The following is a 17,135-nucleotide window of genomic DNA, read 5'->3' as shown; positions in this document are numbered from 1 at the left end:
CCCTACTGTCTCTGATCTGGTGGACTCACTAAACAGAGAGCATCCCTGGTCATCCCCACTGCCTCTGTTCTGGAGGACTCACTAAACAGAGAACATCCCTGGTCATCCCTACTGCCTCTGATCTGGTGGACTCACTAAACAGAGAACATCCCTGGTCATCCCTACTGTCTCTGATCTGGTGGACTCACTAAACAGAGAACATCCCTGGTCATCCCTACTACCTCTGATCTGGTGGACTCACTAAACAGAGACCATCCCTGGTCATCCCTACTGCCTCTGACCTGGTGGACTCACTAAACACTAACTTAGTTTCTAAAGTGTTGCGAGTGTGCCCCTGGATATCCATAAAAATTATATATATCAAAAAATGTGCCGCCTGGGTTGCATAATATCATGAATTTGAAATTATTTATACTTTTACTTTGATACTTAAGCGAAGTTTAGCAATTACCTATACTTTGGGATACATAAGTACTTTTAAAAACTCTATACCTTTAGACTTTTACTCATGCAGTATTTTACCGGGTGACTTTTACTCAAGTATGACAAATGGCTACTTTTTCCATCATTGTTTTTAGTTGCACTGCAGCGTGTTCCAGTGTACTAGGATGTATTAGGAAGAGTAGTATTATGGTCATGATTATATATCATCTCCTATCCCCATCATAAAATAGTATTCCTAAATTTAGTTAATCTATTTAAGGTCTGATTATTACCTTAAAGAGATACTGCGAGATTCATTTTTCGACTCAGAGTCGACTTTTTTTTCCGACTTTTTCGCCCAGAGTCAGAGGCATTTTTTGATACCATGTCTATGTATCAGCGTGCAGAATGAAGGAAGTTAGAGGTAGTTTTTGTGAACCAATGCTAACTAGCACAGTCACGCAAGTTAGCGTTTTCTCGCCTAACTATCGCTAACAGAGCGTCACACTATACAGGCGGCACTCGCCTATCCACGCTAACTTCGTGCTAGCAAGCCAGCTAGGTAGTGCTACGTTTCAACAGCCATTGTCAGACAATTCAGTAAGGGTTGGAAGCTATGGTGAGCTTTGATTGGTCACTCGCGCCGTGATATCACAGAGGATATGCATGCAGTTCAACTTTCCCCAACTTCCCCCCTTGCCCATGCTCACATCACTCAATGGTCCCTGCTTCTCTTGCATTCCTTCTATTAAAAGTGAATGGCTTCTGATGTTTCACCGCGCGATGTGTTTGTACAGTGTGAATGCACTAACGACCTGAATTGACTAGGGATGACGTTGTGCGACGAAACATTGGAACCCATTCATTTTCAATGGAAGAAAAGCAATGAGCGGTAGAACGGGCAGGGGACTGTTTGGCGAATCTAGCATGGGCGAGGGCATGTGAACAGGGTGGGACTAAGGAGCTTTATGCAAATGAAGGCTATATTGTGGCTTGATTGACCAATTGAAGCTCACCATAGCTTCCAGACCCTACTGGATTGGCTGTTCATACCTGACACACTACCAAGCATGCTGTCGGCTTGCTAGCACCCACATGATGAGCAAAGCTAGCGTGGTTGGGCAAAGTATCGCTGTATAGTCAATCATGGTTGTAAGGTTGCGCTTACACAGGCAGCCTAAATCAGATCGTTTGCCAATTGTTTGCATATCTGATACCTATCTGATATTTTCCCTAATGTGTGAACAGAAAAAAAAATCTGATATGGATCACATGTAAAACTGAGTGACGACAGTAAGAAAAAAAGGGATCTAGAAAGGAAATCGAATTTGGGTTCTTAGGGCAGTTGTGTAAACACAGCCTTCTGTCCTTCATACTGCAAGCAGACACATGGAAATGGTATGCAGGGGTTCATCTGACTCGGAGAAAAATGTCAAATAAAATACAGCTTAAAGGGACTGCTGAACCCAATTACAAAATGACAAATTGGTTTCCTTGCCCTGTAAGCAATCTAATGACAAGGTATGACATCAATCCATGCTTTGGTTTAGTTTCCCTTGCACTGTTTCCACATGCTAACAGTTTAGCATTTGTGGTACAAATCCCATTCCAAGTCATGGGATCGATATTAGCATTTTTCGCACATCATGTCCAAATCATATGAAAGTATTTAACATTGATTGTGAAGCTCAACAAAGTCACCTGTAGATGAAGTGAACATAATCTTACAGTATCCCATGACCAACTACAGAAAAGGGATTTATTGTTCAATGAATGCTAGTCTGTGTCACTGTGTTACATGTCATCAGTGAAATTGATCTGACAGGTGGATCAGATTTGTTCCTCACTTCCCACTGTGTTTCTCTGTTTGACAGTGAGCTCTGCATTGGTCTGTTTACAGGAAGTCATGACATCTAAAGAGACAGTAATAACGCCTGGGTCATTCCAAACTTCTACAGATGCACAATCGAGAGCATCCTGGCGGGCTGTATCACCACCTGGTACGGCAACTGCTCCGCCCTCAACCGTAACGCTCTCCAGAGGGTAGTGAGGTCTGCACAACGCATCACCGGGGGCAAACTACCTGCCCTCCAGGACACCTACACCACCCGATGTTACAGGAAGGCCATAAAGATCATCAAGGACATCAACCACCCGAGCCACTGCCTGTTCACCCCGCTATCATCCAGAAGGCGAGGTCAGTACAGGTGCATCAAAGCTGGGACCGAGAGACTGAAAAACAACTTCTATCTCAAGGCCATCAGACTGTTAAACAGCCACCACTAACATTGAGTGGCTGCTGCCAACACACTGACACTGACTCAACTCCAGCCACTTTAATAATGGGAATTGATGGGAAATTATGTAAATATATCACTAGCCACTTTAAACAATGCTACCTTATATAATGTTACTTACCCTACATTATTCTTCTCATATGCATACGTATATACTGTACTCTATATCATCGACTGCATCCTTATGTAATACATGTATCACTAGCCACTTTAACTATGCCACTTTGTTTACATACTCATCTCATATGTATATACTGTACTCGATACCATCTACTGTATCTTGCCTATGCTGCTCTGTACCATCACTCATTCATATATCCTTATGTACATATTCTTTATCCCCTTACACTGTGTATAAGACAGTAGTTTAGGAATTGTTAGTTAGATTACTTGTTGGTTATTACTGCATTGTCGGAACTAGAAGCACAAGCATTTCGCTACACTCGCATTAACATCTGCTAACCATGTGTATGTGACAAATAAAATTTGATTTGATTTGATTTTGAAATATAGTCGATTTTATAGTGCAAAATTGTTTTGTTTTTTTAAAGAAAAAAAAGAAAAGAAAAAGATTACATTCACCTAATTGTAACATTCTGCCATAAAGAGCACATGTTCAACTTAATTAAAAAATCTGTTTTTCGATCTCAAGGGGACAAGACTCGGGACTTCTGCCTTGCTAGCACACGTGACTGCACTCCTGAAGCACCTTCCCAGTCCGTGCCAAGCAAAAAGATAATCTAGTCACTGGCTATTCGCTGGCGTAAATGGGGACACTTCAGTCTGAGGAGTAAGTTTCACACATCCCCCCCATGGCGATACACAAGATTAACAAACAAAATGTAACTGTTAAAACCCTCCTAGCCTAGCTATCTATGGGTAAGAGGGTTGCCGTGTTATTCATGACACACAAGTTTCCCCCCCAAAAAACACCAGAAAATGGCCAAAAAGACTAGAACCAGCTTAGCTGCTTTTACAATTTTGATTTGACTAGTAGATGTTCAATGTTTCTTTTGTAAAAAAAATATATATATTTTTTTAAATTAATAATTTCACCATATTAAAACAAGAGTTCAGTTCACATAACAGGGTTGACCTTAAAATCAGGGGCAGATGTAAATGAATCACATGATATAAATAATAATGTTCAGAAATGACTTGAGCAAAAATAAAGCTTGGGCTTTACAATGATGGTGAAGACATTTTGGGGCGGAGAGATTTAAAATCTTCCTGGAAGTTGGAAATACTTGATGAGGGTTATGCTGATTCTTGACACTTAGCAAGTTTTTATTCACATGAATTTTTTTAAATATATATATATATATATATATATATATATATATATATATATATATATATATATATATATATATATATATATAATGAATTTTCAATGTGGTCTATATTAAATGGCACTTCATTTAATATAGACAGACTTTTAAAATTCAAAATTGGCGCACAATTTCTGTATTCTACTCGTGGAATGACCTGTCTGTGTGTAAGAGTGTGTGTGTGTGTGTGTCACGCCCTGGTCTTAGTGTTTTGTGTTTTCTTTATTATTTTGGTCAGGCCAGGGTGTGACATGGGTTTATTATGTGGTGTGTTTAGTTTTGTTTTTTGTTGTTGTAGGTGTTGTGATTGTGGTATAGTGGGGTTTTCTAGAAAAGTCTATGGTTGCCTGAAGTGGTTCTCAATCAGAGGCAGGTGTTTGTCGTTGTCTCTGATTGGGAACCATATTTAGGCAGCCATATTCTTTCAGTGTTTTGTGGGTGATTGTTTCTGTCTCTGTTTTGCCCCAGTATAGGCTGTTAGGTTTTCGTGTTACGTTTTTGTATTCTGTTCGTGTTTTATTAGTTTATTAAACATGAATCTAAATTACCACGCTGCATTTTGGTTCGATCCTTTCTACACCACCTAGTCAGAGGAGGAAATCGGAAGAAAACCGTAAGTGTTTGTGTGTGTGCATCTAGAAACTTTAGTGGTGTATTTTGTGTGAGTGCCTTAGTGTGATTGTCGGTAGCATTGTATGTTCAGTGTTTTATGTCAAATGAAATAAAATCTAAATGTTATTGGTCGCATACACATATTTAGCAGATGTTATTGTGGGTGTAGCGAAATGCTTGTGCTTCCAGCTCCGACAGTGCAGTAATATCTATGTGTGTGTGTGTGTGTGTGTGTGTGTGTGTGCGCATGCGTCTGATTATGATTGCCTGTCTATAACACACACCGATGGGCCTTGAGAACAGATACTGTATATTTGCAAAGCCAACGAAACTCAAGATCTTGAAGGATTACCATGAGAGAAACCTGATCGGGCATGGAAGACCAATGAAGTGGATCGGGAGATTAGTGGCTGACAAGGTCACTCCTTGTGATTGGTCTGTAAGAACAGCCAAAGAGCAAGCAGCGAGAGAAAGATAGAACACAAACACACAGACATGAAACTGATATCTACAGTTACATTTAAAATATCAAGATATAACAGTCTTCAAAGTAGTTGTCGACTTCTAAGTTCTTGTATAATTAGATGGGTTTGATATCCTTGTTGAGACCTCTGATCTGTCGGCGTTTGGCGATTCTCAATAAGGAGAAAAAGAGATCGTTGGGATGGTTGATTTGATGTCACCGTTGTTCGATGAGAGATCATAACTTCATGTGCATGTTGTTTACAGATGTCACAAGTCCAAGGCCGTGAGTATCGTGAAGAGTGCAGACTGAGTGAAGACAGAAAATCATTCCCCCTCATGTCCAGCCCATCCCACATATAACACAAGGCTAGTGCGTGTGTGTGTGTGTGTGTGTATGTACATGCTTGTGTGTGTGTGTGTGTGTGTGTGACAGACAGTGTCCATCTGCTGTTAGATGGTCAATTGAACACTTGCCATAATAAATGTCATTGAGACTGGCTACTCTTGTCCTTTAGCTAAATATGGAGGGAGCTTAAGGAGAGGGGGGGGTGTATGAGTGAGGTGGAGGTTTTGTGGCGTTGCAAAGTAAGCAGCAAGACGATTGGTTGATGCTAGTCCAGGCAAAGGGCTTCTTGCCCAATCCTGATCATATTCAGACAAAAGTTACCTAGATAAGGGGTACTTATTGGGTCGTCATAGTACTGTGTCTATCAACGGTGTATCAGAAAGCCACTCTTTCCCTGGACTTCCACCTTTCTCTCTGTTGTCTGTTGCAGCGGAGACAGCCACCATGGTAAGATTCTGTAGAGGGAGAAACCCAGAGCGAACGAAGATAAGAATCTTTCATGAACAGATGTTTTAGGACTGTTTGGTTCATTCTGCTTTTTTTTCGACAGATGATGTCGGATTTCTTTTTTTCTTTAAAAAAAAAGAAGTTTTGGCAGATTTTTTTTTTTCCCATTGTGGGGAATAGAGTGGAATTGCTGAAGATGGATATTACTGATTGATTTGAAAATGGACTAGTCCTGCCTGTGATCAAACAACACACACACACACACACGCACCAGCTGGCCCAGCTGTGGAGTACAGCTAGACCAAACAATTTACGTAAAGAGAGCTACTGATTTTACCGTTTGAAGGCTCTAGTTTTGTTCTTGTAGCACCAAGATCTTTCCTTGTTTTTCCCCCCAACATTTTTTCTATTTGCTTGTACAGGTGATATTAAGTTGCATGTACCATAGAGCAAACATCATACGGTATAATATTGGCTGTATGTACTTCAGTTCACGTGGTAGTGTATGCCGTTGTTAAGGTTTTTTCCTAGGCCACCATGGTCACCAAAGGTTGCTGAGACAGTGGTGCTGGCTAGACAGAACACGGTGACAAAGTGATTGATAGTGACAAAGTGATTGATAGTGACAAAGGGAGTGATTGACAGTTGGATGGCCAGCATATCTGTGTCTATGTGTCACAGTATAGACATAGACACTAGTAATGACTCTGGCATAATCTTTTGACATGCCAGAGGGAGGCAGGATAATGAATGTGAGGGATTGGGTTGCGTTGGGGGGGGGCTGCTCAGAGTACAAGGAGTTGTTAAAGAGGATGAATGAATCAGAGTAGGTGCAGCATGGTTGGACATGACTGTGATTGACTATCAACTCTCCCTGGAGGTGTACCAAGTAGCTGTCATATTTTTTTGCTGTTGAACCCACATGTTTGTGTGGCAGGGTAGCCTAGTGGTTAGAGCGTTGGACTAGTAACCAAAAGGCTGCAAGTTTGAATTCCCGAGCTGACAAGGTACAAATCTGTCGTTCTGCCCCTGAACAGGCAGTTAACCCACTGTTCCTAGGCCGTCATTGAAAATAAGAGTTTGTTCTTAACTGACTTGCCTAGTTAAATAAAGGTAAAATAAAAATGGTTCAAGGAACACAGACAGTCCTATATTCCTTTTCTTGGAAATAATCTATATTGTTTTTCTGCTGCTTCTTAACAGTTATACAATATGTTCATTAATGACATTGAAAGGAAATAAATAATGTTGTTAGATTCTTATTTTCTACCATGATCCTGTACAAATATGTGCAGCACTGTTGGTTCTGTTTATGGACTGTTGGTTCTGTTTATGGACTGTTGGTTCTGTTTATGGACTGTTGGTTCTGTTTATGGACCATTTGTTCTAGACATTAAATGATAAATGAAAATAAGGTGCTAAAAGTGGAAGGTTTGTGAACATTTAACATTTTGTTAAATTGTCATAATGTAGCTGGTCATTTAGCTTGATGTAGATGTGTGAGGAGTTGCTGCCAGTCAATGGTAGGTAGGTGGAGGTGATGACAGATATATTGGGGGAAATAAGTGGCTTAGCGGTATAAGGCACTGCATCTCAGTGCTAGAGGTGTCACTACAGACATTCTGGCTCAAATCCAGGCTGTACCACAACTGGCTGTGATTGGGAGTCCCATAGGGTGGCTCACAATTGGCCCAGTGTTGTCTGGGTTTGGCCGGGGTAGGTCATCAATGTAAATAAGAATTTGTTCTTAACTGACTTGCCTAGTTAAATAAAGTATTTTCTTTATTAAAATGTACTAAATGACCCATCCCATACAGTGTGATAGCAGCTGCCTGCAGCTATAGGGTGTCCAGACTGTGGTCTGAATCCTACATGCTCTCTTCAATGACAGCTCTATGGCACAGTCAATTAGAATTGAAGGCAGTCAATTAGAATTGAAGGCAGTCAATTAGAATTGAAGGCAGTCAATTCAGGAAATAAACTGAAATTCCAATTCAATAATTGAAAGAAAGGCAATCTGTTTTAAATTACTTCTCAAAAAACTAAAAAGTATTTCCATTTTTTAAAGTTTAAATTCAAATCACTTATTGAATTGACTCCAACCCTGCTCTGCAATGCTTGTATTAATCTTCTCAGAAAGGTTTCTTTTAATATATAATTATATAACACCACAGGCACAGTGAACTAGTACATGAGAGAAAGCATATATATGAATACAACTTCCTCTATCCTCCCCCTCTAGCCTACTGAAACACAGAGTGATGCCCGCTCCTTCCTGAGCGAGGACATGATTGCCGGTAAGCCACGTGTGTAATAAATAACCTATCCACATGTCTGCTTGTTCCTAACTTTATTGAGATACATGATTCACAACCATGCTGTGTGTATCACTTCACATTCAGCTATTTGGGTCGTGTTTATGTCGTCTTAGTCCTAATGTTAACAAAATGTGTCACTTTAAAATGCTCTGATTGTACCAAGAGGACATTAAGGTCAACAGGTGAGAATTTCTCTCAGTAAACACCAACTCTCCCCTCCAGAGTTCCAGGCTGCCTTCAACCTGTTTGACAGTGACGGTGGCGGTGACATCAGCACCAGGGAGTTGGGTCAGGTGATGAGGATGTTGGGCCAGAACCCGACCAGAGAGGAGTTGGCCCTGATCATCGAGGAGGTCGATGAGGATGGTAAAATAACTGACTGGGTCAAATGTCAGGAGATAATTCAAATGTCTGGCCAGGGTATTTCCACTATTATTCATACATCGCATGTCCCTGCTTCATCTCATGAGCCCCTGGTTGTCTTCCCCTCCTCCCAACACCAGGTAGCGGCAGCATCGACTTCGAGGAGTTCTTGGTCATGATGGTGAGGCTCCTGAAGGAGGACCAGGCCGGCAAGTCCGAGGAAGAGTTATCAGAGGTCTTCCGTATTTTCGACAAGTACGTCGTCCCCTGAATCATAACTCCTGGAGTCTCCTCCTTATTGACACAGAGGTTTCTCACCCGTGGTTCACCCTGACCAAGCAGGGATACCACACGGTATCTGATGGATGGATAATCATAGGACCTCATTCGGAAGCTCTAATGACAAATATAGCAGCAATGTGTTACATTATTCTCATGTATCTCAACTGATCTTATCCTCTGCCCAATACAACAGAAATGGCGACGGTTTTATTGACCGCGAGGAGTTAAATGACATCTTGGCCGCCACTGGAGAGCCAGTCACAGAGGAGGAATGTATCGAGCTAATGACAGACGCAGACCTAAACAAAGACAACAGGCTTGATTTTGATGGTAAGACACTCACTCCCACACACACAGGCTTCATTTGCTGCAATGGAAATATCATTCACATTCATGTGTTGTGCTAACTGAACATAAACATGTAGATGACTAATAGTCAATGGTAAACGATAGCATAGTAACTTTGACTAGTGATTGGTTTGGGAATAACAGGGGCAATTTGGTGTGCACTGTCTGTGAGTAAATATAGACTGGAATGCACACACACACACTCACACACACACACACAGTTGACTGTTTAAACTATGGTAATTTGTGTTGGCAAGTTTATTTCTTTAATTAATATTAATGACCACAAGTCTTGACTAAACTCAACTCCCGCTGTTCTGGGATTCTCTACAACAAATATTCACAACAGAATACAACTTTGAGGTCTGGGATCACGGAAGTACCACATCCACATGACATAAACATTAACATGAAAGGTCTCGGCCTCCCATGGCAGGTCTCGGCCTGCCATCAGAGTCCCTCGGTTCGCGCCCATGTAACCGGCCGTGACCGGGAGGTCCGTGGGGCGACGCACAATTGGCCTAGCGTCGTCCGGGTTAGGGAGGGCTTGGTCGGTAGGGATGTCCTTGCGCACCAGCGACTCCTGTGGCGGGCCGGGCGCAGAGCGCGCCAACCAAGGTTACCAGGTGCACGGTGTACCTTCCGACACATTGGTGCGGCTGGCTTCCGGGTTGGATGCGCGCTAAGAAGCAGTATGGCTGGTTGCGTTGTGTATCGGAGGACGCATGACTTTCAACCTTCGTCTCTCCCGAGCCCGTACAGGAGTTGTAGCGATGAGACAAGATAGTAGCTACTAACACAATTGGACACCACGAAATTGGGGAGAAAAAGGGGTAAAAATTCACAAAAAAAAACAAACAAACAAAAAAACAAAACATGAATATATAACATTGGTCCTCTGGTGACTGGACACATACAGGGTTATAGGGGGATACTATATATTGTGCTTGGGGTAGAAGGTTGTAGTTTGATGATTACAGTAAGGTGTTTTCATATCCCACAGAGAGGGAGGTGGATAGGGGTAAAAGTATTCTCAGTAGTAGTTGGTGGGAGAGGAACCAATGAACCCCTTTCTTCTGTGTTCCAGAATTTCTGAAAATGATGGAGAATGTACAGTAACAAGACCAACATTCCTTTGTGACCCTTTCCATGTGTCACTTCTCCTGCTTGAAGAAAAGAACAACTGTTTCTGAATGGAAAATCAAATACAAAAATGAAAGCCACATTTTCTTTTTGAGTCTTCCCAACTACTTACAGTAAAGAGTCTACCCAAAACCACTACAAATCAAATCAAACTTTATTGATGGCGTACACAGATTTGCAGATGTTATTGCAGGTGCAATGAAATGCTTGTGTTAATATCAGTAATATCTAGCAATACAATAAAAAATAGACTATACAAAAAGTTTTTTTTTTTAAATAGAAATTAAGAAATATTTAAAAAAAGTCCAAGTCTAGAATATATACTGAACAAAAATATGAACGCAAGATGGAAAGTGTTGGTTCCATGTTCCATGAGCTGAAATAAAATATCCCAGAGATTTTTCATGTGCACAAAAAGCTTAATTTCTCTCAAATGTTTTGCACAAATTTGTTTACATCTCTGTTAGTGAGCATTTCTCCTCTACCAAGATAATCGATCCACCTGACAGGTGTGGTATATCAAGAATCTGATTAACGAGCATGATCATTACACAGGGCAGCAGGTAGCGTAGTGGTTAGAGCGTTGAGCCAATAACCGAAAGGTTGCTGGATTGAATCCCTGAGCTGACAAGGTGAAAAACTGTCATTCTGCCCCTGAACAAGGCAGTTAACCCACTGTTCCTAGAACAATGTTGAAAATAAGAATTTGTTCTTAACTGACTTGCCTAGTTAAATAAACACAGCTGCACCTTGTGCTGGGGACAATAAAAGACCACTCTGCAATTAGCATGCTGACTGCAGGAAGGTCCACCAGAGCTGTTGCCAGAGAATTTAATGTTAATTTCTCTACCATAAGCCCAGGACCTCCACATCCAGCTTCTTTCACTGTGGCATCGTCTGAGACCAGCCAACCGGGCTGCTGAGGAAACGGAGGAGTATTTATGTCTATAAGAAAGCCCTTTTGTGGGGGAAAACTCATTCTGATTGGCTGTGCCTGGTTCCCCAGTGGGTGGGCCTGGCTCCAAATTGGGTGGGCCTATGCCCTCCCAAGCCCACCCATGGCAGCGCCCCTGCCTAATCATATACATAGGGTATAGATGTATATATAAATATATAGATATCGTAAGGAGTCTGCCCAAAACAACTACAGTAATGATTCCCCCCCAAAACACTACAGTAAAGTTAAAATAGGGTTTGAGAAAAGACAATAACGGAAGGTTATTTACCCCCTCCTCGATGCTGCCGATCTCAGTCATGTTGACTCTGTGGCTATAAATATACGTCCAACCCTTTTAAGACGAAGGGTCTTTCCGCTCCCCGCAACCTAACACTTCCCACCCAGCTGTCTCTTTACACCTGCTCCCTCTCAAGAAATGCTACACCCCTCTGGCCCCTTGCCGTCTCTCCCCTCGCCCTTCTGTGTCTCGCCTCTCGCACCCCTCCCCTCGCCGTCTCTCCCCTCGCCCCTCTCCTCTCTGTTTCTCGCCCTTCTCCTCTCTGCGTCTCGCCCCTCCCCCTATCCTCTCCTCTCTGTGTCACTCTCCTCTCTGCGTCTCGCCCCTCCCACTCTCCTCTCTGCGTCTCGCCACTCTCCTCTCTGAGTCTCGCCACTCTCCTCTCTCCTCTCTGCGTCTCTCCTCTCTCCTCTCTGCGTCTCTCCTCTCTGCGTCTCGCCACTCTCCTCTCTGCGTCTCGCCACTCTCCTCTCTGCGTCTCGCCACTCTCCTCTCTGCGTCTCGCTACTCTCCTCTCTGTGTCTCACCCCTCCCCCTCTCCTCTCTGTGTCTCGCCCCTCCCAATCTCCTTTCTGCGTCTCTCCCCTCTTGCAGTCTCAACCCTGTACAGAGTACTTTCAAAATAAATCTGCTTTCATCTTTAACATATGTTTCCATCTCCTTGTTGTCATGTTGACCCAGTAGACTGGATCATTGTCTGCTCCTTCTGTATGACTCCACTCTACCGTTTCTCTCATAATGCAACACTATCAGCCCTACTCTAATGAAACAGAATGCTCCAGTACCACTACCCCTCCCCCCCACCACAGCTACTACTACCCCCGTCCCTTGCCACTCTCCCCCACCCTGACTTATGACTGCAACATCTCAGGTATCCTAGCCCCCACCTGCCTTCTCTTGCCACTCTCCCCCACCCTGACTTATGACTGCAACATCTCAGGTATCCTAGCCCCCACCTGCCTTCTCTTGCCACTCTCCCCCACCCTGACTTATTATAATAACTATTCCCACTAGTCAGTGTCCTTGGTTTCTGAAAACTCCTTTGTTCCAAAGTCCACAGAAAAAAATCAGTCATCCTGATTGGCTCAGCCTAAATCCTTCTGAGGTCCTTTGTTGTCATTTTTTGTGTGATGAATCTTGAAAGATTCATGAAAACGGATGAAAGAGAAATAAGCCTACAACATTAGGTTAAGGTTAAGCAAAAGTCCAAAACAGTTTAACTAAAATAAAAAGACTGTTCAGATGGAAAAAACCTTTCAGAAGCTTCTAATTGAGGAGCTGAATGCAACTTGCAAAATCAATGATCTTTTCATCACTTGAGAGATGTCATCCATGATGATCAAAAAACGAGACTGCAGCAGTTAACAGTGACAAGAACGCTCTGACACCGCTCTGTCTCCATGAAGAGGTTACAAATACCATATCAGTATTGTGAGATGCCATCCCCGGGGGCTCTGACACCGCTACCAGATGCAACAGCGTACCTTGAAGATGTCTGGAATAAGAACCTAGAGGAGGTTTGTAATGTGTCGTAGCAGCACCCCACCAAATCCTTATTTTGGTGGATATCCTCTGCTCCCTGAGTATATAGCCATTAAACACTCCCCCCTCCTCGCCACCACCACTGACAACATCCCACCCCCTTTTTCCCCATAATACCCCAGTATCCCACCGCTCCTCCTCCCTCTAAGACATCAGGCCTTATTATCTCTGCTCAGGAAACTACCACCATACAAGGAGAGTCAAATATTGAGTGGTTGGCCTGTTTATTGGATACGATACTGTGATTAAGGGCGTGCTCTGTCTCTGTCCTGTCCCCATACAACCATAAATCGTCTGCTATTCAAGGCATAGCACTGCCAGCTTCCAGCTTCTGCTGCCCTTTTCCACAGGGTAGGGTTTCACGCCCAGAAGGAAACGCCATCCCACAGTCACAAACCACTCTGGGCCCACCCTTCTTTATCAGCAATGCAGAGGCCTACCTTGGTTTAAAGTATGGTAATAGCAATCACCATATTTGCTTGAAATCACAAGTGCATGCTTGGGCATAAGCTACACCTTGTTTCAGAATGTAATAATTTCAGAGATTGCTTAAAAGGGCTGGCTTCATTCCCTTCTGAAAATCTGCAAAAAAGGTTTAAACTTGGAGAGTGAGTCCGGAGAGGGAATTTGTTTAGGTTGATATGTTAAAACATTGTGTCTGATAGGGAATATATAGGCATACTATTACATTCAGGCACCTCAAACCTGCTGCACTTACAACAGGGGTGTCAAACTCATTGCCTGGGGGGGGCCTAGTCTCTGCTGGTTTTTGTTTTTTCCTTTCAATTAAGACCTCAACAACCAGGTGAAGGGAGTTATTTAATAATTAGTGACCTTAATTCATCATGGGAAGAGCGAAAACCAGCAAACACTCAGCCCTTCGTGGAATGAGTTTGACACTTGACTTATAATCAAAAGAAACAACTGGTAGATGGATACTTATAAAAAAGTCTTACTTCAATGCCCAGAAATGTTGTGCGCCTTTCAATAGTGACATGGGCGGCAGGGTAGCCTAGTGGTTAGAGCGTTGGACTAGTAACCGAAAGGTTGCAAGTTCAAATCCCGGAGCTGACAAGGTACAAATCTGTTGTTCTGCCCCTGTACAGGCAGTTAACCCACTGTTCCCAGGCTGCCATTGAAAATAAGAATTTGTTCTTAACTGACTTGCCAAGTAAAATCAATTTCAAAACTTCCTAATAGCTACGTTTACCCCAGCAAATTTTCGCAGATTCAAGACCACCACTCTCCACTTTTATTGGCTGGTGGGGGGCCTCAGAACCCTAAAAAGTTTAAGATTCTAAATCTGGAGTCCTGTGAGCATCAGTGGGCGTGTCTTAGGTGACCGGTTTAAAGTGTGTCTAAACTCACTTGACGTCTAGTCTTTCTGTTGAGGTGCACGCGGATTGACCACTCCTTTGGGCTATATTTCCGTGGATATTTCGGGGAAAGCTAATCAGCAACCATGGTAAGAACAATGACTTGAACACATGCAAACAATTACACGAATAAAAGCATAATGAATAGCGAGTTTGTATAGGTTAAATGTGCAATGTTACATTTGGATGGGTAAAGAAATTAGGGCAATTAAAATTAAATTAGCCTAATTTTGAAATTATTTATTTGAGAATAATTTCAACAATGTATTGTCTCAATATAAAGTGTAAGGTATAAAACATCCGATTGAAATAGTACAGTAATTAGCTTAGTAATTAGCTCAGTAATTAGCTCATGATTTCTCAATCATCTTGATAATAAACAATCACTAAATTGCTTAACCAAAAAATAAAAAGTGTAATATGTTTACAGTGTATAGATATATATCTACTTTATATAATATACGTTTATAGTGTGTATAGATATATAAAGTAGATATCTATCTATATCTGGAACATAAAAGTTGTAGGGGCGCAGGGTAGATATGGGTACTTGTCAGGCACTCAACCTAAAAGGGAGTCCGACAGCAAGGCTGCGGATAGTGCTTATGCGACAAATTCTGTCGGATTGTATGTCAGTATGGCCATATACGGAGGGAGGACGGGGGGGGGGGGGTGTAATGTGTTGAGCCTTAAATAGCATGGCACATTTTCACTTGGCCTAAGAGCTGTCTGAAGGCCGTATAGGCCTAACCTACCCTTTTTGGGCAGGGCACGTGTGACTCTCAATACAAAACGCACGAATGCTAATAGCCAATAACTTTTGCTTCAAAAAATATATATGTTGTCTTGGAGAGATGGTCACTACAATGACGTGACACATGTGGCGCTGTTTTTCCTCTAGACTGACGCGCAACAGGAGGCCCGCTCATACTTGAGCGAGGAGATGCTTAACGGTGAGTAGGCCCATAGCAAACCATGTTGCCGTTAATTCACGTCAGGTCGAATGAATATAATAATTCGTTTCCCGATACTTACGGCCTAATCATTCTAGAGTTCAAGGCTGCCTTCGACATGTTTGACACCGACGGTGGCGGTGATATCAGCACCAAGGAATTGGGTCAGGTCATGAGGATGCTGGGCCAGAATCCGACAAGAGAGGAGTTGGATGAAATCATTGAGGAGGTCGATGAGGATGGTGAGAAACTGCTGAATCTAAAATTGACTAATGTTAGCCTACATGAATGTGTGTATATATAAACCTAAATGGAACACTTGCGTTTTGGTAAAAACCAATGCCCGTGTTGTGCTCAGGTGACCAGTGTTTCATAAATACCTGTTAACATTGTCTGTAGCAGTTTTGCGTAATCTGGCCCTTCACCTCAGGTAGCGGAACCATCGACTTTGAGGAGTTCTTGGTCATGATGGTGAGGCTCCTAAAGGAGGACCAGGCCGGAAAGTCCGAGGGAGAGTTAGCGGAATGTTTCCGTGTGTTCGACAAGTACGTTACAGGCTTGGGGAGAAGAGGTTACCGTTTACATGTGTGTAATTACAGTCAGCTTTCAAATGATGTGGAAAGGCTCGTAAACTCCTTCCAATGTGTTACTTATGCAGGAATGCCGACGGCTATATCGACAGAGAAGAGTTCGCCATCATCATCCGCAGCTCTGGCGAACAAATCTCAGAGGAGGAAATTGATGAGCTGCTGAAGGATGGAGACAAGAACGCTGACGGCATGCTGGACTTTGACGGTAGGACATAGGGATGATGCCTTTGATAATAATTGTGGTGCTGATTGGCTAATTAGCCTACATATTGACCTGCATTTTCATAATGGATACTGAGGGACTTTTTAATTGACCCTGAAATACATTTAAATGTTTTGTTCATAATGGATTCATTTTTCAGAATTCCTCAAGATGATGGAAAATGTGCAGTAAAACGGAGACTCATGGACATTCCTCCTTCCTTTGACCCCTGCTGACCTATTCCGATCCTCTATTGACCCACTCCAACTCACCCTCCCTATCTGGTCCATTGCCCCCATTCATCCACCTCGAAAACAACTAGACCTGTTCGACAGGCACCTGGTGGAAGTTACCAGAGCTTTTGAGCCCTTCCTGCTTGTGATTATGACGCCAAGCTGCTGCTGTTCCCCAAATCAGGTGGGCAAGGCCCGGGATGTGAAAATAACTGCAATTCTACAGAATGGCTCAGTGCATCATAGGCACTCAGCACAACAGCCTGAGGCTGGGAGCTTAGTCAGGACGTAGTCTAATGGGCTGCTTGTGATCGCTGCTTAGACCAATGTCAACAGTAATCACGTCACTGTAATAAAAAATTGTTTGAAAGGAGATATTAATAAACACATGCTCACTGGAAGTTGGTCTGTAGGCTATTATTGAGGAATGTCAAAATGTTTTTCATTTACTTTGATTCATACATCCAGTTTGTCTTTGTTGTTACTGTTTTGGACCAAAATAACAAGCCAGATTAGAAAGCAGTGAAGCTAGGCCTACTTACTCATTGCAAAATACAAATAAATATATACCATCAGGGGGAAATCCTGGCAAGTTTAAAAAATGTTGATTGTGTAAACTAAGTAGCCAA

At 42.6% G+C, this 17,135-nt stretch overlaps 2 protein-coding genes across 2 annotated transcripts; both read left to right on the top strand.

The window, feature by feature from the left end:
- The first annotated feature begins 5,724 nt into the window (after positions 1–5,724).
- Positions 5,725–11,991, top strand: LOC135527784 (troponin C, skeletal muscle-like). Its single transcript, XM_064956346.1, has 6 exons — positions 5,725–5,921; positions 8,164–8,218; positions 8,462–8,605; positions 8,743–8,857; positions 9,078–9,214; positions 10,320–11,991. The coding sequence occupies exons 1-6, from the start codon at positions 5,919–5,921 to the stop codon at positions 10,349–10,351; spliced, it is 486 nt and encodes a 161-aa protein (XP_064812418.1). The 5' UTR covers positions 5,725–5,918; the 3' UTR covers positions 10,352–11,991.
- Positions 11,992–14,520: 2,529 nt separating this feature from the next.
- On the top strand, positions 14,521–16,907 carry LOC135527510 (troponin C, skeletal muscle-like). The gene is made up of 6 exons (XM_064956013.1): positions 14,521–14,617; positions 15,430–15,481; positions 15,580–15,723; positions 15,912–16,026; positions 16,140–16,276; positions 16,434–16,907. Exons 1-6 carry the CDS (start codon positions 14,615–14,617, stop codon positions 16,463–16,465), a joined length of 483 nt encoding a protein of 160 aa, XP_064812085.1. The 5' UTR covers positions 14,521–14,614; the 3' UTR covers positions 16,466–16,907.
- The last annotated feature ends 228 nt before the right edge of the window (positions 16,908–17,135 follow it).

This window comes from Oncorhynchus masou, chromosome 33, assembly GCF_036934945.1.
Source record: "Oncorhynchus masou masou isolate Uvic2021 chromosome 33, UVic_Omas_1.1, whole genome shotgun sequence".
In the NCBI taxonomy this organism is placed as follows: Eukaryota; Metazoa; Chordata; class Actinopteri; order Salmoniformes; family Salmonidae; genus Oncorhynchus; species Oncorhynchus masou.
The sequence above is the reverse complement of the archived record's forward strand: the minus strand, read 5'-3'. Positions and strand labels throughout refer to the sequence as shown.